The 26,611-nt window shown below is 33.9% G+C and overlaps 1 protein-coding gene across 1 annotated transcript in view; it reads right to left on the bottom strand.

The window, feature by feature from the left end:
- Window positions 1–8,293: 8,293 nt before the first annotated feature.
- LOC114338955 (protein BCL9 homolog) overlaps window positions 8,294–26,611 on the bottom strand; it is a 72,810-nt gene continuing 54,492 nt past the window's right edge. The window contains exons 3-4 of the mRNA XM_028289578.2: window positions 20,895–21,073; window positions 8,294–10,080 (exon numbers count right to left, since the gene is read on the bottom strand). Of these exons, the coding sequence (XP_028145379.1) occupies window positions 8,681–10,080; window positions 20,895–21,073 (1,579 nt within the window). The 3' untranslated portion in view covers window positions 8,294–8,680. The remainder of the gene's footprint in view (window positions 10,081–20,894; window positions 21,074–26,611) is intronic.

Here is a 26,611-nt window from a genome sequence, read left to right as displayed (position 1 = left end):
ACATAACTAGTCTGACTCCTTGAGCAACCATTGCACGCGCAGGTTCTTTTTATAGTCGCTTCAGTTGTCTTATGCAACGCTTACGAAACGATGTTGCTTCATACGAGGTTGCCTAGGCAACGTCAAGACAACTCAAAAATCGTCCACCAAATTAGTGCAGAATAGGGTCGTCTTCTAGGCAATAACAACGTTGTAACAAAACGTTGCCACGCGGTAGACAACGTTGTCGCGTCGACAAATTGCTACTTGGGACTTCCTTGTGGAACTCCAGCTTTAATTTCTCTTAATTCTGAATATGCTTCCTCATTTTTAACTCGAAAGTATCTGTCGGATATATATGATTCTAGTAGTTCAGAATATTGTTTTGGTAAGTAGCATCTTATTTTATGATATAATCCGTCATGCCACACTTTGTCAAAAGCCTGCGCTACATCGAGGAAAATTGCAGAACAGACTTTTCCTTCTTCTAAAGCTTTTTCTACTATATCTGTTATTCTGTGCACCTGATCTATCGTTGAGTGGTTTTCTCTAAACCCAAACTGATGATTAGGAATTAGATTTTTTTCCTCTATAATCGGTTTTAGTCTCTTCAAGAGCAGTTTTTCATATATTTTAGACATGACAGGTAACAGTGAAATAGGTCTATATGAAGAAGCTTCTTGTGGAGGTTTTCCTGGTTTTAGTGTCATTATAATTTCTGCCACCTTCCATATCTTTGGTACGTACCTCAGCCTAAAGGAAGCATTTATAAGGTGTGTTAATTTTATTATAGCTTTCCTTGGAAGTTGCTTTAACACTTCCCCAGTAATCAGATCAAATCCATGAGCTTTCTTTGGATTTATATTTTCTTTTATTTCCAAAGATACTTCTTTTGGAGTTACAGGGCTAATCTCCATTTCATCTTGATCAGGGAGCTCCCAGTTAATTATTTCTTGTTCTTCATTTGCTTGAAGAGTATTTTCTAGGTGATCAGCAAACCTGTTGGCCTTTTGTATATTGCTTCTTGCCCAGCTACCATTAGTATTTCTAATTGGTGGATTCTGTAAGATTGGCCTTTTTAATCGTTTGGTAGCCTTCCACAATGAGTAATCAGTAGCGCTATCATTTGATAGTTCACGTAGGTAGATGCTAACCGATTCGTTTTGAATTTTTTGAATTTCTCTTTTTAATTTTTGTGTGGCATTATTTAATCTAGTTTTATCAACTGGTGCTCTAGACTGATGCCACTTGCGTCTCAGTTTTCTTTTTTCGGTTATCATTTCTCTGATTTTTTTCGGGTAGTTATTTCCTTTTATTCTTTCGACACTGTTCTTGCTGTTGTTCCAAGCAGCTTGTTGTACATTTTTATTGAGTAGTTCTACTTCTGCCTCTAGTTGATAAACGGTTCTTAATGGAACTGAGAGGTTAATCTTCTCTTCAAGGTCTATCTGGAAACTTTTCCAGTCAGTATTTTTGTTAACAAGTCTAGGAGGTCTTTCTTTTTTTATAGCAGTGTCACTGAGTGTGAGAATAATTGGAGAATGGTCCGAGTTCATATCCAATGCCTCTTCTATCTCTATGTAACTTGTTGAAATATTTCTGACTACAAAGAAGTCGATAAGGTCTGGGATTTTATTTGTGTCAGTAGGCCAGTATGTTGGCTTTCCCGTTGATATTGCGTCGCATTTTATGTATTTCATTGCTTCCAAAAATTCTTTACCTTTGGTGGTAGTCAGTCGTGACCCCCAATGCATATGTTCTGCATTGAAATCTCCTCCAAGGATAAATCTGTGTCCTTGACTGGTCAGGAAATCTACATATTGATTGTTCTTCCTGATAGTGCATAATATTTTCTTTGATTATTACTGCACTACCTCCTTTGGCTGCATTATCAGGGTGAGTAGTATGATAAGTTTTATAACCCCTAAATCTAATATATGACTCATTCGTAAAATGGGTTTCAGAAATGAGGCATATGTCTATTTTCTCTATATCTAGTATGGCTTGTAGTTCTTGCTGATGTTTCAAGATGCCATTTGCATTCCATTCTACTATTCGTAAACTACCCGCCATTACCAAGTCTTTTGGGTATAGCTTCTTTGGTGCTATATTCTATTCTGGTTATACGGTCGTCCAGGTTAGTTAATCTCTCCAGTATTTTCTGTAGTGTTTGTTCTATTTTCAGATCTTTTTGACTACTATAGTTTTCTTCGTTACTTTTACCAGCTGCTACCATGCTATAAGTTCTTGTTTTGTGTTCTTCTTGTTTTGGATTTTCTACAGGTTTTGGATGCATTCTTTGTGGTTGTCTGGGTAAGATCTGTTCCTTGTTATATTTATCTTTTATTTTTTGTATTTCCTTTGCCACGATACATCCTCTATAGTTAGCCGGATGCCCTTCTCCACAATGGACACATTTAGGTTGTGCGTCCTTGGGTTTCTCACATTTGGCTGTTAGGTGTTTTCCCGTGCAGCGGACACATCTTGGTTCTTTCGCACAGTAACCTTGTGTGTGTCCATATGCCTGACATCTCTTACATTGAGGTACCAATTTTGATTTTCTTAGCGGAAGTATTTGTACTTTTACGCTCATGATATCGGAAATCTTATAAATTCTATTGATATTTTCGTCATTTCTGAATACCAACATAAACATATTTAGTGGTTGCTTTGTTTTGTATTTTAATTTCGGTATGACATCCATTATCTTGAATCCTTTATCATTTAAATCTTTCATGATCGAATCTTTACTGGCTGAATAATGTAACTTATTGACTATAACTTTAATTGGTCGGTTTTGCTTATTTTCGTACGTATGCCATGGATAATTTACTTCACTCAACTTTTTGGTTAATTTCCTGAAGTCTTCTTCACTATCGACATTAATTTTAGCGCTCTTGTCTCCAAGTACTTTCATCTGGTATTTAGTAGTATGTAGCCTGACTAATTCATGGAATTGGCTAAATTCAACAATACTCTCCACAATTATTGGAGGTGGGAGTTGGGTTTTTCTAGTTTTTTCTTCTCTTTGTTGGACAGATGACTCTTTTTGTGGTGGGGTCAATGATGTATCCATTTTACGTTTTTTGTAATTGACACGTATCCACTCTGTCTCCTTAGCTAAATCTTCCTCATCAGTTTGATATTCATCATTCTTAGGTTCTTTCTCTTTGGTTAAGTTTTTCTCTAGATCTGCTAATTTTAATTGTAAGCTTTCATTTAATTTTTGTAAATTATCTAACTGGAGTTGGAGCTGATTTACTCTATCCGTAGCGTAATTCTTCTCCATTTCCGTCTGTTTCCATGCCGCGTACAGCATTTGTTCGTTTTGGGACCTTGCATAATTTTCCTGAAAGAGGGTACTATTTTGTTGTATTAACAGTACCTCGTTAGGTGTTTGAAGACCCGCATTTTGTTGGATCATTTTAGCGAGAACCAACAATTATAATAGTCGCTAGGTGCCCTTCATTATTTCTAACCAAGCGCCCGGACTATACCCAATTTAAAAGTATTGTAAACAAAACAGTAATTTGGATTTTTATCTTACCAGTTTTTGTCACTTATCTATTTTCGACTTAATTATCAAATGATAATTAGCAGACACGGAAACACACAACCTTTATGATACGAGGTTTAATGAATTCAGATACATATGATACATTTTAAAGTAGAAGACTTTAAAATGATATTGCCAATATTTATGAGTTGCGTTCCTGGGACGACTTTACTGAAAGATAGTTCATTCGATTACATGAAATCAACCCCAACTCAAGAATATCCGTCACAAAAAAAATCATAGCATGTGATCTGTCTTTAAAAAGACAATCACATGCAACGGTGACATTAAAATTCTCGCGTTAGAGATCTCATAGTAAATCACGAGGGAAAACCAGGAAAAACCTCGTGATACTATCCCTACATCGTAAGTATTTGGTCTTACATTTAAATTACTCTCAAAATTAATACCAAATTCTGACTTAACTATAATTTTGTTTAAATTATAAATAATATCAATAATACATGGATATATAAGTACAGTAGAGCGTCGATAATCCGAACCCTGGTAATCCAAACGTTCGCTAATCCGAACACAAAAAAATATAAAATTAAAAAATATGATCGCGGACCGAATTTTTGGATTTAATATGAGAATATGGGCAAAATATGACCACGGATTTTTGTTTTGTTTATGCAGAAATACATACAATATATTTGTTTATTACGCAGGTGTTTTATTCCTTGTAACTAAAACGTAGGTACATATGTACTATGTTTATGAGCTTTGTAGGTATCTTGAACATATGTTCGATAATCCGAACAATTTGATAATCCGAACTACCCCTTTACCAATTAGTTCGGATTATCGACGCTCTACTGTAATACTAAAATATGTACTAACTCGACTATTGACTTACTAATTGTGGTATTTTCTTTCTATTGACTTCCTCTATCAGTATGGGTATCCACATCCTACTGCATTCCACCGAGGAATTTGCGACACAATTGGTTTCGTTTAGCATAATTAGAGCCGCTTCTTTGATTTTTCTCTTTTTACTATCTGTTTCTTTCAGGACTATACTTGAATCTCTCCACTGAACTCTATGTTCATTATCCCATGCGTGTTGGTGTTGACATATTTGAGATCTATTAAACTCTCTATTTTTAATATAAGATTGATGTTCACTTATTCTAACGTTTAATGGTCTTGATGTTTCACCTATATAAAAATGTTCGCATTCACAAGGTATTTTATAAATACAATTTTTTGTCCTTTCTTGTTCATTGTTAGGTTTAGTCTTAGATAGAATAGATCTCAATGTGTTGTTTGTTTTGAATGTTGTTGAAATGTTGAATTTATTTCCTATTGTTTTAAGTTTCTCGGATAGTCCTTTTATGTATGGTATTGATATTTTCCTCGTATTATTTCTTGTGAATGTTGTAGGATCCCGTTCTATGTTGTTCTGTTCCATTCGATCCAATCTTGACAATTCCTTATTTATAAACGATAAAGGATAATCATTTTTTAATAAAACAGATGTTTAAGAATTGTTTTTCTTCTAAAAATGAATTTTCGTTAGAACAAGTAATTTTGGCTCTATCATATAAGGATTTTATGATTCCCTTTTTAACGTTGATGTTGTGATTTGATTTGTAATTGAGATATTTGTTGGTATGTGTTGGTTTTATATACACTTGAGTCTCATGTCCAGTATCCTTCTTTGAGACTAAAACATCGAGGAAAGGCAGGGTGTTATTATATTCCTTTTCCATTGTAAATTTTATTGTCGCTTCTTGATCGTTTATAATATTCAGGAATTTATCCAACAATTCTGATCTATGAGGCCATATTGAAAACACATCATCTACATATCTCCATTATAAAAATCTCCAAACGTTAATAAAAATCATTTTTTAATAATATTGTGGCTTATTTCCCATTATAAATAGTTAAAAATGTATTTAGTTATTTTCAATAAGGAAAAAATTTATTTTACAAATCAGCAAATAAAAATATACCTACATATTTATTTACAACTACACTCTATAACAACTGTGCCAAAACGATGGGTTTAAAAATCGAGAGTGACTATAAATATTTTTAAAATCGATGTACCGTTTAATAAAATTGTAAATTACGCAAAAACTCTCGACTCCTAGTTATAGAACATCCATACACCATTCGAAAGAAAAACCTGAGTTTAGTATAATCATTGGTTAATATACATGGTGTTCTAATAAAATAACCATCATATTATGCTACATTGAATAATCCAATAATGAAACTGTAAATTTTGAACACCCTGTAAATAAATGTGTAATAATCAATCATGGTATGCATTAATTATAAGATAATTACCAGACCGTATTGTCATAAAATGACAATGCCATTAATTAACTTCATCTTTTGTTTTAAAATCGATTTATATATTAAGAATTTAAATAATTGTAAATTACGCAAGAACTATGAGACCTAGGTATAGGACATCCATATAACATTCGAAAGAGGTAAATTTGTTAAGTATAATTATTTACTAATATACATGGTGTTCTATTTAAAATAAGCATCATATGACACATTGAATACTTCAATAATGAAACTGCAAATTTTGAACACCCCGTAGATAAATGTGTAATAATTAATCATGGATTACATTCAACCAATATCCAACAGTTTATATGTAAAAGTAATATTTTTATAATTTCTTAAATAACTTTAGAATAAGCCTTCTTTTAAATCTTTACATTTTAAGAAAAGTCAACATAACTCAGAACACTCTGTACATAGGTATAGGGAAGCCTTATGAAACTATACTTTATTTTTTGGGGACAATTAAAAAATGCAATAAAATACAGGGTATTCCATAAGAAAAAATATAACTTTGATACGCCGCCATTTATTGGGACACCCTGTATATTTCAAAATAATTTTAAAATGTAGCTTTTATCAACTTACAAACTATTAATTTAAAATTTTTTTCAAATCTTTTACCATTTCGCTGTAATCTTCCGTCCCGTTAGTGGTGACTCGCCCTGTATATGTATATCTTTCGAAAAATGCCTGTCCAAAATAAAGGCTTACCCAGCCTTAACATTGCCACGTCAAACAAAAATGTCACGTCATTTAGCATGCTGACTATGCTACTACCGAGACGTAGAAATAACTGATTCCTTCTTCTTCTTCTTATGCAATCCACTAATGGATGTTCGCGATCACGTTTGACCATTTTTCTCTATCCCCTGCAGTATGTATTAGGTCTCCTATGTTTCTTAGCCCTGTCCATTGTTTGACATTACGGAGCCATGACATTTTCTTCCTGTCCGCTCCCTTCTTCCTTTGATCTTTCCTTCAATTAAGGTTTGCAGAAACTGGTATCTTTCGTTTCTTATTAGGTGCCCCAGGTATGCCGTTTTTCTCTGTTTAATTGTTCATAGCAGTTGTCGTTCTGTAAAAATTCTTCTCAGGATTTCTTCATTTGTTATTCGTGCGGTCCAGGGAACTTTAAAGATTCGTCGATAAATTCACATCTCAAATGCCTCTAGCTTATTCATTGTGTTTATTTTTAAAGTCCATCCTTCCATGCCATGTAGGAGCACCGACCATATATAGCATTTCGTGAATCTTAGTCTTAGGTTCAGGTCAAAGTCAGAGTTCCTAAAGACGTTTCTGAATTTCATGAATGCACTTTTGGGCGTTTCTATCCGACATCCAGTCTTCACATAGCCAGATTCCCAGGTACTTTTCTTACGCGCTCTACATCTTGATTGTTATATGCTAGTGTACAGTAAGGGAAAAAACCCTTACTGTATAATATAATATGTATCTAAAAAATGTATATAATTTAAGTAATTAGGTTGTTACAAAAATGTTGTTTCTACATACGCAAACAAAACGAAGGTTGATTGACGGAGTTTGTTTGTGTAACCTCGCAGAGACTCACGTATCGTTTACTTTTCAAAGTCCGAATTATAAGAAGATATAAATAGCCCACAGAGGGATTAATATTGGCATTATAGTATTGTTATTATTCATATTAAGATTAAGATCGTTACTATGCTAGTTAGCAGTCATGCGAGAAGGGTTTCCTGAAGGACTACCCCGCGAAACAACATCTTAGTAACCTTATGTTGGTGGATGTTGTAAATCATAAATAAAGTTATATATAAGTTAGAGTCAGTGTTTCAACTCGACATACCAACCCTGCAACGTATCATGGCAATCTACCAACTTAACACTAGTCTTGCATTTTGATGTTGACATAATTGACGGCTGATTATAAGGAACTTTGTCTTTTATATTGATGCTAAGTCCCATGTTCCCGCTATGTTGTCCAATTTTATTAAGAAGGTTTTGGAGGTCTTCTGTATTGTCTGCTATTAAGACCGAATCATCCGCATATCGTATATTATTGACCCAGGTACCATTCACTTTGATGCCGCTTTCGCATTCCTCAAGAGCTTCCTGGAAGATACTTTCTGAATATAAATTGAGCAGTAGTGGGGAGAGAATGCACCCCTGTCTTTCACCTCTGAGAACAGCTTGACGACAGCTGTTTGATTCTAGTAAAGAGCTTCTATGCAACGAATGTCTTTTGATCTATGTCAAGTTGTTTTAGTATATGTACGAGTTTATGATGTTGTACTCGATCTAAGGCTTTTTCATAATATATAAAGCACATCATTACATCTTTCCTTTGATCGTTTGGTTGATTCTGATTCCTTGGCCTGCTTAAATTACTTTTTTGAAGGCTCTTTGCTAATCCACCAAAGAGATTAGTTAACATTATGGACCTAAAAAAAATAAAAGAACAAGATATATAATATAGAATTTTATTGTTATCATTTCAATTGATTACTCATAAAATGTACAATAAACGAATAACAGGATAAACAAATTAATGAGCAATAGTGAAACCTCCGTCTTTAAAAGGACTAAGAAAGTCCAACACTTAATATTAATAATTACTTTCTAGTTTATGTCTAGTTTATTTATGGCGAATATACAAACCAAAATAGCATTAAGTATTTAGGCGAACTGAGCCTCAGGCAGGCGACTTTTTACATGACCTTTAACTGCACTTGAATTCGATGCGTAACACTAAATATACAACTCAATCTCACATTTTATTATTGCCGGATTACTCATTAGTAATATCAAAAATAAAACAAAATACTCTGACTCACACACTCAGCACCATATTTGCTATTTGGGATTGTAGTAAGGAGGCTGTTGCATATGTGGTGGACCTGGGCCTGGTCCCATGGCTTGTCCACCCATTTGACTACGAGTGCCAGTGGCATACAGCTGTTGCTGGAAGTTGTGGAACTGTTGTGCATAGTTGGGGTCAGCAGTTGTAGGACAGACAAAAGGTGAATTTTTAAAGCTATTGTTTTGTCCCATCGAAGGAGGAAGAGGTTGACTGGCATCTGGGGCTCCGAGGCCCATCGGACTGCCCTTAGGACCGCTAACAAACATCTGTGGTGAGGGATTACCCATGTTCGGGCCAGGATTAAACATAGGTTCCGCTCCTCCAGGGGGTCCGTTAAAAACCATTTGTGGCATTCTCATACCCATTGGGGGCCTCATAGGACCTCGCATCATGGGTATCATTCCAGCGGGCATTCCCATGTTGCCACCCATAGGGCCTGGTCCATTTCCCATATGACTACCCATACTCATTGGTCCAATAGGACCGTCTTGAGACATGGGCCCTTCCATGTGTCCCATATGTGGAGGCATGGGACCTCCTTGCATAGGGCCATTGTTAGGACCACAAGAGGAGAAATATTGCATATTCTGTGGTTGCATTTTTGCGTCCATCATATTCATAGGAGTTGTGATACGTGTTAAGAAATCCACAATTGGTGGTCCTCTAGGTGGAGGAGCTTGCCCCACCTGAGATTTTGCTGGTAAATATTGTATCGTGTTTGGTGCGTTAGGCTTGACTTGGACATTTGCTCCATTATAAGGATTTGGTCCTGGGGGACGTCCTATCATTCTAGGCATAGGCATATGATTTGGAAAGGCACCTGGCAGTTTAGGCGAAAGGGAGCGTATAGGACCCATTGGCGAATTCGGATGAAATCCATGGGGAGGACCTTGCATAGGCATACCCATCATACCACCCGAACCTTGATCCATTTCGTTCATACCATGGCATCCACCCATATCCATCATGTGCATCGAAGGAGAACCAAAATTCATCATTGGAGGACCTTGATTGCTCTGTCCATTCAGGGAACTTGCTACACTATTTGTTAACTGTTGACTCATTTGTGCTAACGATGAGATCGGGTCAAAATGTGAAACCTTTGGATTGCCGGACATGGTACTTGTACAGTTTGGATTTAAAGGAACATTGTCTCCTCTAACACATGCGTAATTAGGCATATCTAACGGTTTTGCTTGGGGTGATAAATTGACGAAACCTCCTCCCATTTTAGCACCTGGAGAAGCATTTGGTCCTGGAAATCTGGGAACATCCATCATGTGCGGGCTAGGAGTTGGAAATAGGTCTGTTTTCAGAGGGTCCGAATTTGGACCAGGAACTGTTTGTGGACTTAACACTGAAGCTCCAGGAAGTCGCTGGGGCGGTTTTTCACCTAAAAAAAATGGCAACTTAAAATCCAGACCAAAAAATTAATATTTCATTTAAGATTATTACATTTTACGAATTTTGACGTATAAGCGTCTATATTCTTTGGTAATAGATAATGAAATAAATTATTAACTAAGCTTTGCTGTTCGATACGAAAAACACAATTTTATGGTTTGAAATACACTTTATTATTCAGTATAGTCACCCTGAACATCAATACACTTGTCACAACGAGATTTCCATTTACCGGGTGTTTGGTAAAGAATGGGCCATAGCTTAACCTCAGGTTCCCGAGGTTAAAATAGGCCGATTTAAGCTAACTTACCTTAGCACAAAGTTTATAATAACCGAGATACAGGGTGTCAAAGTTAAACTTTTTTTTATTTATTATTGATTATTTCCTGACAGACATGAGATATCAACACGAAATTTGGTATGTGGGGGTTTTTTGGGACGAGAAAACTAAATTCCCTACCAAAAATTATGTGTTGCCCAGAGGGCGCCACATAAGCCTTTCAGCACTCATTTAATACGTTCAATTTTTTTTATACGTCACTTTGTATAATTTTGACATTAAAATTTTTATTCCCCTATTAGTTTTACTTAAAAAAGGTATACCCCTTTCATCTCCCTAAACTCAACCATTTTCGAGATAAACGCATTTTAAATCTGAGGTGCAACATAATTTTTAGCATAATATCATTGTAGTTACACCAGAAAAATAACTTAAAACCATAAAATTATCCAAAAATGTATCCCAAATTTCTTCAAATGGAATTTGCGATGCAATGACATAAATTTGAGAATTGGCACAATTATTATGGTTTTAAGTTATTTTTCGGGTGTAACTACAATGATATTCAGCCCTGTGATGGATGACCGAAGTTATCGTTAACGTAAAGTTATCCTGTAGTTATGTTGGTGTGATGTATCATACCATCGAATTGGTGTGATGTATCATACTTAACTTAACTATTTGCGTTATTTCTTGACAGTTCTTGAGTTATCTGGTCACTTTATAACGCGACGTTAAACCTCAAGTTATGAGATAACTCTGTAGTTATGCAAGGTTAGGTTCATCTTTTGACTTGTTTTTAGACAGAAATCAAGTGAATTTAGAAGCTGGTAATTTAATAATCAAGAATAGAAGGGTAATACAATTTTAAAAATTATACAAAAATCAAATCGAGCGATATAAGTTGAAATTTTATTTTAAGTACCTACTGAGCTTTCTATCCAGAAATGCCAGATGATATTTTATAAATCCCCCACTTAGAAACTGAAATTCCCTGAAATTGAAGCTCAAATACCCCAAAGTCCCCAAATTTAAATTGTTGCCGCATTTTAATAAATTATTAGTCAAATGAAGAGAACAGTAAAGCAAAATTCATACTACAATATCAACGAGGGCCATGGAAATAATTCATAGTTCCTATCGTCTTCGATTATATGGGAGTATAATATACAGTTCTATGTACATTCGCAAATTTAATTTACCATGACCCCTTAAAATCATCCATAATTTTCCGCCCCAAAAAATCCCACTACAATTTCTGCTTAGAAAAATTTCAATAGACGCTTTCAAATTAACCGAAAATTTTGGGAAAATACACCAATCTGGCAACCCTGTTTCTATCTACCGTTTGAAAACAACTTAGAAACACCAACGAATCCAAACAGCTGTTTGCTGTTCGGTCATCGGCGGTAGCCGATGACGGGTATGTTCGGAACAATCTCTCGCGCTCACTCCAACTTGTACTATTTGTACATAAGGTTCTCTTTGTTACTTCAAAATTTGTTCCTCAAAACTTCTTTCTAATATAACGTTGATGATATAACTATCTCATAATTGCGAGCGATACATCACACCAAATTTTACCTATATAGTTATGGGCACGTTATTCCTGAGAGTTATCTTAACTTTAACTCAAACGTTAAACTTAACTTCGGTCATCCATCACACGACTGATTATGCTAAAAATGATGGTGTATCGCAGATTTAAAATGCGTTTATCTCGAAAACGGTCGAGTTTAGGGAGATGAAAGAAGTATACCTTTTTTTAAGTAAAACTAATAGGAGAATACAAATTTTAATGTCAAAATTATACAGAGTGAGGGATAAAAAAAAATTGAACGTAATAAATGAGTGCTGAAAGGCGCATGTGGCGCCCACTGGGCAATACATAATTTTTGGTAGGGAATTTAGTTTTCTCTACCCAAAAAACCCCCACATACCAAATTTCATGTTGTTATCTCATACCTGTCAGGAAATATTTAATAATAAATAAAAAAAAGTTTAATTTTGACACCCTGTATCTCGGTTATTATAAACTTTGTACTAAAGTAAGTTAGCTTAAATCGGCCTATTTTAACCTCAGGAACCTGAGGTTAAGCTATGGCCTATTCTTTACCAAACACCGTTATAAATTCCATCCCCGAAGTAAGAATCTGGAGGGGTTGCAAAATACGCTTCCACAACTGTTATGACCTAATCATTTGATGAAACACGCTTTCCACGCATGAATTTTTTTAGGTAAAGTAATCCTTAGAAACATAATATATAAGGGTAAGAACAGAACAAGTGGGTCGAGGTGGAGGTGTAGGTCGCGGTGGATGCCACTAGTTAGGTCGCGGTCGATGTCGACAGCACACAGCAAGGAGGTCACCTGCGCTGTCAGTCGAGCTAGAACCACTATCAAGTGAAGTAGTTTAATAAAACCTGAAGAAATTCAAAAATAAACTGAACACAAAAAAGGGATTATATAAAAAGTATCAACTCAGATAGCGCAGGTAATGACAACTTGGCTTCGAACGGACCAATTACAGGGAAAGATCCTTGTAGGCCGCGCAGTAGACATCCATGTAAAACAAACTTATTTTATTTTTAAAAGCATCGATGTAAACCTCCTGGATGGCATCGCGCTAAACCTCCACCGCGACTTACCTGCTCTGTTCTCTTTCATTCAGTACAATGTGTTTGTTTTACATGGATGTCGACATCGACCGCGACTTCCACCTCCACCGCGACCTACTTGTTCTGTTCTTACCCTAAGGGGGTGAAAGAAAATGACGTATGGCGAAATATAATTTTGAACTATACGCAGCATACAACGATCCCGACGTCATAACATCCATAAAGATCGGACGTCTGCGCTGGATGGGCCATGTTGAACGGATGTTGGAGACCGAAACACCAAAACATATAATAAGGCAAACACCAGTAGGGAGAAGGTCAAAGGAAAGACCCAAACTCAGATACATCGAACAAGTGGAACAAAATCTGAAAACACTTGAGATTACCCACTGGAAGAACAAAGCAAGGAACAGAACAGAATGGAGGAAAATCCTAGAACAAGCCAGGACCCAAAAACGGTTGTCGAGCTACTGATGATGATGATGAACAGATTGAAGTCGCAAGAGGCCAAATCTGATAAATACGGTGGATGTTCCAACAATTCGAGATTTAATTCATGGATTTTAGTCATTTTTACGATTTTTTTCCTTCCGCTGCTGGTCTAAAAAAAGGTTATAATAATATCCAGAATTTTTGTTTTACCAGTTTACAAGTAATTTCTCTTAGATAATAGTTATTTATGTACCAAGTCAGTAAAGTGACTATCGAACGAGTCTGATATTACGAGAAGAGCGAGGCGAGTAACAGACGAGTTCGATAAAGAGTCTTTACTGACGTGGTGCATACAAAATTTTCTCGCCAACATATACTTTTTTAATTTAATGTCGTCCGAACCACTGCGGTTATAAACGACAATGGAAAATACATATTGAAAATAAAAAGAGATTATGATATTAAGTAAATACATAATGTACTAACAAGAAGTATACCTGAAAAATTTGTGATACAATTAAATGTCTTTTATTCCTATTTCCGTTATAAACTGTAAGATATTGTTGATATTTGTATTGTCTCTAAGAAGCTTAGATATGTCCCTAGGAAGTCAACCTTACTTTTCGTTTGATGGAAAGTTTACTTCTCGTTTGCTGGTATATTTGACAATCGGTTAAGATATGTTTTATTTATATAAAATAAGATTTGCCAACATAATTTGATATTGGTTTTAACACTTACTTGCAATTTACAATTTAAGAACTTTTCAAATTTTAGACGTCATAATAATTTCATGACAGTGATGGCAGCTAACTTGCCAGATGGTCGCTTTCGATTTTTAATCGATAGTTATCAATATTGAATAATTACTAAATCGGTAGTTTTAATTTATTTTATATGAATATAATTACAAAATACTACAGAATTTCACTTTTTGGCATAAATTTAATTGATAATATAGCAAATTGCGTACAATATTTTTAATAAATAATAATTCAAGCTGATGAGGGATTAGTTGACCCCGATAGTTTCCACCCTCCTTTATGCTTTAATTTAAACCGCGGAGAGGTTTTAACTGATGAAATGAAAGCTGAAGGCTTTTTCTATGACTTTAAATCAGCAAATTTTCAAGGTATTTCTGATTACTTAGACACAATATACTGGGATGAAATTTTCAGAGACAAAAGTTTAGATGATATGGTCAATATACTTTATGATGTCTTATATGGCGCTATCGATGTTTATGTGCCAATGAAAAAGTTTTTTACCGGCAATTTTCCTAAATGGTATACCCGAGAGTTAAGAAACTGCATCATTGCTAAAAAGAAAGCTCATAAAGAGCTCATAGAGGTTCGTAAATTCTAAAAGGAACAATAATAGCATTCCGAACACTTTAAACCATAATGGCCAAACCAGTTCCGATGGTCCTACCATAGCCAAGATGTTTGCTCAGTACTTTGCTGCAGTGTATAGTGAGGACGAATGTGCTATTCCAAATAGTGCAAGGGCTAACACTAGTTTCAACATTACTGGTTGTGACTTATCTATTTCAGAGGTATATACCAAATTATCCCAGCTAAACATACATAATGGTCCAGGGCCTGATGGAATCCCACCCAAGTTACTGAAATACTGTAGTTTTAATCTTGCTCGTCCCTTATTCTTTATTTTTCAAAAATCATTACAAACGAGTGAATTCCCTCCCGTTTGGAAAGTTAGTTTTATATCACCGATATTCAAGAATGGCGATAGAAGCGGGGTTGAAAGCTACATACCTATTAGTATCCTTAATACTATACCTAAACTGTTCAAGAGTTTAATATGTGACAAAATTAAGCCTACTATACAAAATGTAATCATTGAACAACAGTATGGTTTTGTTATGGGGAGATCAACTGAAGTGAACTTGTTAAATTATACCTTCTTCTTAAATGAAGCATTGGAAAGCAAACAACAGGTAGATGCGATTTATACAGATTTTTCCAAAGCATTCGATAGGGTCAACCATACGTTATTGTTACATAAGATCGAACAGTTAGGTTTCAATGATCCTCTGCTTAGTTGGATTCGAAATTATCTATTAGATAGAAGGCAGATAGTTCGTATTAAGAATTTTCTCTAATGAAATTATAGTTAAATCGGGGGTACCTCAAGGCTCCCACTTAGGACCTATCCTTTTTAATTTATTTATAAATGACAAATAAAAGTTTCAATTTTGCTCAATTTCTTCTATTTGCTGATGACCTTAAATTATTTCACATAATTACCTCCGATTTAGATCGCTACAATTTGCAATCAGATCTAAATTGTCTTGTGGAATGGTGCTCACTTAATGGTATGGACTTAAATGCAAACAAATGCCAGGCTATAACTTTTACTCGACTAAGAAACTTTGAGAATAATTCTTACTATATACGGCACACTAGGTTACAATTAGTTGACTCAGTTACAGATCTGGGTGTTATTCTTGACACTAACTTGAATTTCAACCTACACATTAATAGCATGGTTTCTAAGTCATTAAAGATGCTTGGCTTTGATAAAATATGTAGCTATGACTTTACGACTGTTCGTTCTTTAAAACCCCTTTATTGTTCTTTGGTTAGACCACATTTAGATTATGCATCATGTGTTTGGTCACCTCAATATAATTGTCACATCAATAAAATCGAACAAGTTCAGCGTAAATTCTTACGTTATTACGCTTATAAGATGCATCTCACTGGTCAAAGTTATGAGTCTTTACTGCAAACTATTCGACTTGACTCATTACAGAGTCGTCGTCAACATAAAGATCTTTGCTTCTTATATAACTTAATTCAAGGTCATAAATTCTGTATCTCACTCTTAAATAAAATTGGTCTACATGTACCTTCAAGAATCACCTGTTCTGTGATCACCTTCCACGAGGTCATTAACCGTACAAACTATGGTTCCAGTTCCTATCTCTGTAAAACTATTAAATTAGCAAATACATTATCTCCGCATATTGTTTTCTTTGTGAACGACTTTACTGCGTTTTCCACACAATTACATTTATATTTAACTTAATGTTCTAATTTCAAGACTGATTTGTCAGTTGCAAAATGTTTTAGATATTTAGATTTGTTACTTAATATTATAGGACTAGCTTTCAATTGTTAAATGAGAGCAAGTAATTTTATTTTTTTGTTGTTGTTTATTATGTATTTACCAATTTTGTACCAACTACTAGCACTAGTTCTTATTTTGAATTGTTTTTATAATTTGTGTGACATTTTAATTCTATCATGTACTAATGGACTTCGGTCCGTCAATAAATAATAAATAAATAAATAAAGTAAATACATTCAATCTCGGTTAATTTCATTAATCGCGGCAGGTAAAGTAAAATTCTTCTTTCAGTACAATAAAGTGCTACTTTACTGCCGCAAATGAGGGCAAATGAGTACAATAATGAAGGACTTTAGTGACGATTGGCGATAAAAACTATTACTAACACCTTCGTGGCTGATTTCTGGACACAAACTCGTTTCGGAACAGAAGAACCAGTTCACACCACTATTTAGCCTTTATGATGGTGATATAGACCCAAGTCTCATCTATAGTGATGAATCGACGCACAAAATCTACACTCACCGGCACGAAAAACGGGCACCCCAAAAACTCTTTTTTGATGTCTCGTATCTCCTAAACCTATTGTCCGATTTAAATAATTGTTTTAATATGTTATAGCCTTTTCTTTAGCAATATCGCTGTAATAATAGTGTTGCTAGACAGGTAAATTTTCATTGTATACCGGGTGTACCAATCAAACTTTGGTTTTTTTCTCAATTTTCACAACACCCTGTGGAATATTCTAGCCTTTAAAAATATTGAAATTAAAACCCAACTATAGCCCCAGGTTTTCTTAACATTCTGTTTTTTATTCATTCGCTTATGTTGGATAATAAAAAAGTTAGGGACTTTAACAACTAGCCATGTTCTTTATCAATACAGGGTATTTCTAAATAAGTGCGACAAACTTTAAGGGGTAATTCTGCGTGAAAAAATAATGACCCTTTGCTTTATAAACCTATGTCCGCAAATCTAAAACCGGTTGAGATATGCAAATGAAATTTGGTAGGTTTTAAGTGGTAGATATGTATTGCGCATTTTTTCACATACAATTAAGAATTTTATATTCACCATCGGCGTGCATACGGGTCATATTACCCTATCATATTACCCGCATGCACGCCAATGGTGAATATAAAATTTTTAACTGTATGTCAAAAAACGCGCAATAACTGTCTCTTAAAACCTACCAAATTTCATTTGCATATCTCAACCGGTTTTAGAGCAATAAATAAATCGTCAGTTTGTAAGAAAAAATTCAACATCCCGTATCTCGGAAACGAAGCATTTGCGGACATAGGTTTATCAAGCAAACGGTCATTATTTTTTCATGCAGAATTGTCGCACTTATTTAGAAACACCCTGTATTGATAAAGAACATGGCTAGTTGTTAAAGTCTCTAACTTTTGTATTATCCAACATAAGCGAATGAATAACAGAATGTTAAGAAAACCTGGGCCTATAGTTAGGTTTTAATTTCAATATTTTATATACGCTATAATATTCCACAGGGTGTTGTGAAAATTGAGAAAAAACCCAGTTTGATTGGTACACCCGGTATACAATGAACATTTACCCGTCTAGCAACAATATTATTACAGTGATATTGCTAAAGAATAATGCTATAACATATTAAAACAATTATTTAAATCGGACAACAGGTTTAGGAGATACGAGACATAAAAAATGACCCATTTTTTGGGATGCCCGTTTTTCGTGCCGGTGAGTGTATTTTATCCTTTCGAAAACGCTCTAAATGTTGCTGAGAAAGTCGGATTTGAATGTGTTTTTGATCCATTGTTAGCGAATGCGGCACCCATTGTGAACCAGCTTTCTGAAACCTAATACTTCAGTCAAAACATTGCTTACACGCCCATTGAGATGCCTAGGGCTTCTACTAAATATCTTTCAATCACTAGACGATTTTCCAATACCGTATCCTGTATTTTTTCTACGATTTCTTGTGTTATTACTGTTTTTGGACGCCCTTGATGTGGATCATCTTCAAGACTTGTACAACCACGTTTAAATTCAACAACCCATCTTTCTACTGTACTAATTGAAGGCGAAGAGTTCTTATACACTTTCAACATTCGTTCAGAAATTTCCTTTGCTTTTAACCTTCCAAAAATAAAAATTCAATCACTGCACGATACTTGATGAATTGACAGATTGAAATGAAACTTCACACTCGTTCGTATGAAGAGTGTACCAACATAACAAAAAAATTAGGCTAGTAGCAACGCCCTCTCTTATCGAACCGCAAAACTTATTGAACAGCCTAGTATATAGGGTGAGGCAGATAAACGGCCTATTAGAAATATCTCGAGAACTAAAAACAACAGAATCAAGAAAATTGCAATAAAGGGGCTTTGAAGAGTGATCTATTTAATGAAAATATTTTCTTCTATTTGCTACTTCCGGTTATACCGGAAGTTGCTTATAACTTAGTTTTTTTTAATGGGACACCCTGTATATTTTTACATGTTTAGATTCTTCTCGATGTATCCTTTCTTAAAATATAAGGTTTGTAATGTTATACATGCTGGTTTAAAAGATAGTTACGTTTTTTTTTTATTAATTTCGTAGCAACTTTCACACCCTGTAGAATTGTAGTAGGTAGTTTGAGATCAAAAACTCTATTTATGTTCAAATGATTTTTAATATAGTCTACTATTGTTTAAAATTATTAGTATAGCTAAATCTTGAATTTTTGTATACAGGGTTGGTCGAAATTCGTAGTGAGTATTTTCTGAGGTCTCTTAAATTGAACACCCTGTATTTTAATATTGCAATGAAATGATATTTTATGGTGCTTTTTTTATTTCTTAAGCATTCCGTATACCTAAATGCTTTAATTTGGGCTTAATTGTTAATCGCACCAACAATCTTAACTATGTAGGTATTTTGACAGCTCAACCATTTTTGGTAATTTAAGGATCAGTCTAGAGTCTAGATTAATATGTATTTATTTCCGAAAAATTATTTGTGATTAAATATTTTCACGGCCAACCTAATAAAATTTCGCGTATTTTTTGTTGCAATTAATGTTTGTTTTGAATCACAAATAACCCACAAATTATAGCAGTTAGGTATAGGGAATTTTTAAGAAATAAAAAAGTACCATAAAATATCATTTCACTACAATACTAAAATATAGGGTTTCCATTTAAGGTACTAGTACTCTTTAGAAGACCGAAAAGAATAATTTTTTTCAAGATTTTTTTTCTCAGAAACTTTATTAAAAGTGAAAACAAAACTTTTTACATATTAATATCTAACTCTTAGAGAGTACAAAAAATATATCTTTTTTCATTTATGCACATACACTAATATTGTAGAGGTCGCAAAAGTCGAGGCCTTGAAAAATGATGGTGGACAGTTAATCTCAGGATTGGAATATCTGAAACAAAAAAATCGTACTGGATTTGAAAAAGGAAAGTTTCTTACGTGACAATTTAACACAATTTGACCAAAAAATAAAAATTTTTTATCCATGAAAAACTGAAGAAAAACCGGCGATTTTTTCATAAATTTTTTCTAAATTTCCGTAAAATCTTTTTTTTGCGGAATTTTTCACTAACGGTGGTAAATTGTCACGTAAGAAACCTTCCTTTTTCAAATGCCATTCGATTTCTTTGTTTCAGAGATCCCAATCCTGAGATTAACTACTGTCCGCCATCGGAACTACTTTTTTTCGATGCCTCGACTTTGGCGCCCTTTACAATATTAGTGTACGTGCATAAATGAAAAAAGATATATTTTTTGTATTCTCTAAGAGTTAGATATTAATATGTAAAACGTTTTTTGTTCATTTTTAATAAAAGTTCTGAGAAAAAAAATCTTGAAAAAATGCTTATTTTTGGCCTTCTAAAGTGTACCTTAAAAAAATTCAGAAAATACTCATTCCGACTATCGACCAAGCCTGTATACTAAAATTAAAAATTTAGCTATACTAACAGTTCTTAACAATAGTAGACTATATTAAAAATCATTTAAACATAAACACAGTTTTTTATATCAAACTACTATAATTCTACAGGGTGTGAAAGTTGTTACGAAATTAATAAAAAAACGTAATTATCTTTTAAACTACTCTGTATAACATTACAAGACCTCATATTTTAGGAAAGAAGACATCGAGTAGAATCAAAAAATGTAAAAATATACAGGGTGTCCCATTAAAAAAAACGAAGTTATATGCAACTTCCGGTATAACGGGAAGTAGCAAATAAATGAAAATATTTTCATTAAAAAGATCACTCTTCAAAACCCCTTCATTCCAATTTTCATGGTTCTGTTGCCTTTAGTTCTCGAGATATTTCCAATAGGCCCTTTATTTGCCTCACCCTGTATATCAGAAAAAAAATACAAACCTGCAGTTACGGCAGTAGGCGTATGAGGGCTGGGTATTTGGAAGCGACAACCCTCAGAGGGGGTGGGAGGAAACCTAGGTCCTACATCCATCGACGTAGGCGTGTTTGAACCTGAAACTCTCGAATGTGGAAGATCTGACGTAACTGGAAAACCGCTGTCCATTGTAGTGGGCAAAACCCTAAAATCAAAATTTTCTGATTAAAAAAAATCAAATCTTTCAAAGAACTGTTGTGTTCAAATATAAATTGGTTAAGGGATAGTTGAGTAAAAATTAAGCGGAAAACACACCGAACCGATAACAGCGCAATAGCGTTCACGATCCAACTCGTCTAAAGCAAACAAGTAGACGGGTTGAATCGCAATCGCCATCGTGAACGCCATCGCGTCGAGATCGCGTTGGTATGTTTACCGCTTACGGCCGGTTTCACAAAGTAAAGTTAACTTGTGGTTAAGAGATAACCAGAGGTTACCCCAAAATATGCGTTTTAGTTTCAGGTCAACGGCGAAGTATGGTTAACTCATAGAATTTTTAACCAGAGGTTGGAGTGGGTTACCCTTATGGGTATACCCAGAAGGGTAACAATTATGAAACTGAAACGCATATTTTGGGGTAATTTTGAGGTTATCTCTTAACCACAAGTTAACTTTACTTTGTGAAACCGGCCGTTAAAGGTAAATAACTTTTTATTTTATAGGTACACATGCAAGTATTTGCTACAACCAGATAAGTTATTACCTAGAATTTAATGTGGTTCTAATCAATGAGCTCAAGAGATTAACATAAGCCTAGATATATTTATTGAATCCCTCATAGCTTGTTCATACTTGGGTTTTTGACCATTCAGGGTAACTAATACCTTACTTTAGCGATACTCTCAAACAGGTTGCAAATTAATGGTACCCTAATAAGTTTGTCATAGTAGTACTTGTGATTGGACAGAGTTTGTCGATTGACAGCGAAAATGGCGAGACGTGTTTTAGATATAAATCAAGTAATATTTAATTTGCATGATTATTTTTCTCCTCAAAAAGCCAATGGAGGCCGTAGTTCAATCCAATCCATATATAAAAGTGTGTGTGATGCATTGTGTATTAGTGAGACAAAACTCAAGTCAGTCAGCGAGGTCGCACAATATATACTTAGACCATACCGTAAGACTAAAAATCTTCTCGATGATTATAAGTTTGAAATTCGAGACATTATACATAAAATATGTAAAAAGAAGGAACATGTTTCTGTAGAGACGGTGTTAAAAAAAATTAAAAGACGGATATACATTCGAAATTTCCAGGGTAAGTCTCAGAGGAGCTTTCAAACAGATTGGGCTTGGGTTAAAAATGGAAGATAATAGAAAAGTCTTGTGTGAAACAGATGTCATTCAAAAAGAATCGAATTTTTAAGAAAATATAATAATTTTAAAAAAAGAACACGCTTCATTTGTTTATTTAGACCAAACGTTGATTTTTGCTAAAGGTGGAATAAAATGGCTTTGGCAGGACGAGTGTAAACTCGTAAAAAACACAGATACTGAGAGAAAGAGACATATTACATATATTACATGCGGGTGAAAAACATGGTTTTATCGATGGAGCCAATTTTGTGTTTTCGCCAAAATCAAAATTGGCTGATTATCACAATAACATGAATACGTAGATGTTTGTGAAATGGTTCAATGGAAAACTGCTTCCAAGTTTACATGAACCATCTGTTATAGTTTTGGATAATACTCCATACCATTCGGAAATTTTAAATAAGCAACCAAATTCCTGGACAGTACTTTAGAGTCCAAATGAAGATACCGACGACAATGATTATGAGTATGGATCTAATTCTTGATTACACTGTAAGGTAATATGTTTTCATTTCCTCTTCTATTGGAGAGAAAAATTACCAGAGGTCAAGATTGAATTTAGGCTGTAGAGCCATTGGAAGAAATTTCAGAACTTTTGAAAACACGAATACAACAATTTTTAGAGTATCTGCTTTGCATAGATCTATAACAATAATCTTTTTACGACAGACAAATCGTCGATTATTTATTATTTGTTGCTAGAACTGTCAAAATGCATTGGAATATTATCTCAATCCTTCCAAACATTCCAGACCTTTCACAGTGTGTCCGTTCCACTAAAATAGCACGTCGTTAACTGTCTTGGTATAACTGTGCTCTATACTAAAATCTAAAGTTAGAACTTTGATAATTATTTTTGAGTTGAACTATATCAATTCGATAAAAAAATAAAAGATAACCCTCAGGCCACAACTACACTCGAAACAGATATCTCCTTAAGAAACCATATGTAATAGATTACATTCAAACGATTAAAAAACACTAATTTGATTACAGTAAAACGCAATTGTGCATTTTATTCAAAATATTTCGTAATAAATAAGAATCTTGTACGCAAAACTTATTATAAATTCTATATTGCTAGTACAAATTTCGTTATATCTAATTTAACATAATTAAAAACATTTTAAATTTTAGAACAATCGAGTTTGGATTTAAAAACAATTACAGTACCAAAAATCCAATGACCATAGTTGGAGAAAAATTTTAAGAGTACAATAAAGGAACATACGCTATACACAGATACGGGGAGGGCTATTACCAACAGTGACCATACAATAGTAATAGCAAAATTAAAACAAGAATTATCAATAATTCCATAAACTGTTAGAGACAGATTAAATTACCAATTAGAGTACCTACAAGAGAAACAGGTAGTAAACAGACTAGGGAAAAAATAAATAAAAGGCTAGAGAATCCAGTCAAACAGGAAATAGAAGAAGAATGACAGAAAGCCATGTAGGAAGCAGCTCAATAGTAACGGTGCATATAAAGAGACGTCAGGACTGGTTCAATAAAGAATGCAGGAATGTTAAAAATGTATAAACATTTTCAATTTCGTTGCAACAGGAAAACGCAGCAGCATTATATTTTAGTTCAATCAGAGAGTGCAGCAAGCGTCTACACCGGTTTTGTGACTTTTTTGCCCCTCATCAGTAGACACATATGCTCTTCTCTCTGATTGAATCAGAATACTCCGACGCGTGCAGTCTCGAATTGCAACGAACGAAATGGTTGGGATGCCGTAGCGACATCTGCTAAGAAACAGACTAAGTTTTCAATTTAATAATACATAAAACGATATTAAAATACCATTCTACATCCCATCAGATTGAACAGTGGGTACCATTGTAGGAATGGTTTGGCAAGAACCCAAGTAGCACAATAAAAACATTTTAGTTTTATTTAAGGTTTATAATGGTTTTATTGTGGTAAATAAGAAGATAATGGTTTTAAAGTTACCTTGTAGATATACTACCAGAACTTTAAAACTGTTAAGCATTTGTCACTAGTTTTAAAGTATCTAATAAGAGTATCAAATAAGACTAATAATTAATCTTAATACATAATTTGTCTTATAGTAGTTTTAAAATGGTTTATTCTCAGTTCACTTTAAAACTAATCAGTTTTATGAAGAACTTTCGGATTATTTGGTTTTATTAGATTCTAGTTTGTGACCTTTTAGTTTTATTGCAGTTTTAAAGATTATCCTGATATGACTAATAAAACCTATTATTAAAACTACTTGATCTCAAGACTATTATGTCAGTAAATCATATGCCTTAAAACTATTTTTTTAGTTTTCTTTAAAGTTGCTTTCTTAAAAGCAATTATTAGGCAATATTAAAACCAAACGCTCTTAACTGAATCAATTTGGTTATCGTAAAGACAAAACTATGCTTCTTGTTAGAAACAATAAAACTACACTCATCTCCTCTTCTTTCATGTCCAAAATGGTCGGTCATTTCTTTTAGAGCGAAACAGTGGTGTAATAACTGGAAGTACAGTTAGTATGGAAGAAATAAGTTGCAAGTACTTAAAATATAAACGATCTGGTCATTACGGCTTATTTTTCAAAGAATACAACACAAGCAGCAATACGACGCCTCGATTTTAAGGTTAGATTCACATTAAAACCGAGTGGCATTATTGACAGCAGCATTAAAATTAAACGGTTTTAATTCCAAGGCAACCTTGCTTTGATGTAGGATATATGCTCTTGGAAAGGTATAAAATAAAACCATTTGATCTTAACAATTCTCTGTTTATAGACTAAATAGTTTTATTTGGTTTTCGGCCATATTTCTTTCTGGAGATCCTGAAAACCATGATAGATTACAATATAAGGCTTACATAAAAATTATAAATAAGCGACTTAAAGACATGAATTCGATTTATTTTAACATTAAAATTGAAGATAAAATTATTTTTCTTTCAAATTAATATTTTTCGGATTTAAATTATTTTATTATTATTATCTTTTAATCGCCAAAAGTCAGAAATTTTAGGGCGCGTGAGTTATTTAGACCTATTTTTGTTAACATTATCAATAAAGTTGGGTGCGCAAGTGCTTTTCTACCTTGACAGTCCGAAATAACCAAGTACTTTTTATTATTTTATGGTTACAAATACGTATATACCTATCAAAACACATGTAAAAATTTGTTGGCCTATATGGAGTATATATTGACAGCAGCATTAAAACTAAACGGTTTTAATTCCAAGGCAACCTTGCTTTTATGTAGGATATATGCTCTTGGAAAGGTATAAAATAAAACCATTTGATCTTAACAATTCTCTGTTTATAGACTAAATAGTTTTATTTGGTTTTCGGCCATATTTCTTTCTGGAGATCCTGAAAACCATGATAGATTACAATATAAGGCTTACATAAAAATTATAAATAAGCGACTAAAGACATGAATTCGATTTATTTTAACATTAAAATTGAAGATAAAATTATTTTTCTTTCAAATTAATATTTTTCGGATTTAAATTGTTTTATTATTATTATCTTTTAATCGCCAAAAGTCAGAAATTTTAGGGCGCGTGAGTTATTTAGACCTATTTTTGTTAACATTATCAATAAAGTTGGGTGCGCAAGTGCTTTTCTACCTTGACAGTCCGAAATAACCAAGTACTTTTTATTATTTTATGGTTACAAATACGTATATACCTATCAAAACACATGTAAAAATTTGTTGGCCTATATGGAGTATATGGGTTTAAAGAATCATTTAATATGGTAAATTGTCTTTAAAAGTCTCCATTTAAGAAACCTTTTTAAGTTTGCTATAAAACTGCCTGCACTTAAAGTGTCTTTTAACATGGTTTTAAAAGCACCTTTTTATGCTGAAAGCGGTTTTATTGCAACCTTAAGGTTTACTTAAAAACCAATTGGTTTTAATTTTAGTTTTATTCTACAGGTTTAAAGCATCCATCAAAGACTTAATAAACCCGTTTGGTGCTACAGTGGAACCCCGATAAGTCGGCCCCCGATAACCAGGAAGTCCGGCTAACCCGGACCGATTTTCATCAGATAAACATTTTGATTTTCAATATTTTATATTTTTTCAATTTAATTGTGGCTTATTTCCAATCAAAATAGTTAATTATCAGACAAACCTTTCAACAATAAAAATGTATGTAATATAATATTTGAGAGATAATGTGTACTTATGTGTGTAATTTGAACTATACGATATTAAAAATGACTCATAGCACACGCCGCAGAAACAACAGCCACCTGTCTGTAGTATCTATTCCTTTTTATTTCAAACTGTCAGCATTGTTTAGGAAAGATTCCTTTTTATTTCAAACTGTCAGCATTGTTTAGGAAAGACTATTTAAAAAATTCTTTTATA

Source organism: Diabrotica virgifera, chromosome 10 (genome assembly GCF_917563875.1).
Source record: "Diabrotica virgifera virgifera chromosome 10, PGI_DIABVI_V3a".
Classification (NCBI taxonomy): Eukaryota; Metazoa; Arthropoda; class Insecta; order Coleoptera; family Chrysomelidae; genus Diabrotica; species Diabrotica virgifera.
This window is presented reverse-complemented; position numbering and strand designations above follow the sequence as displayed.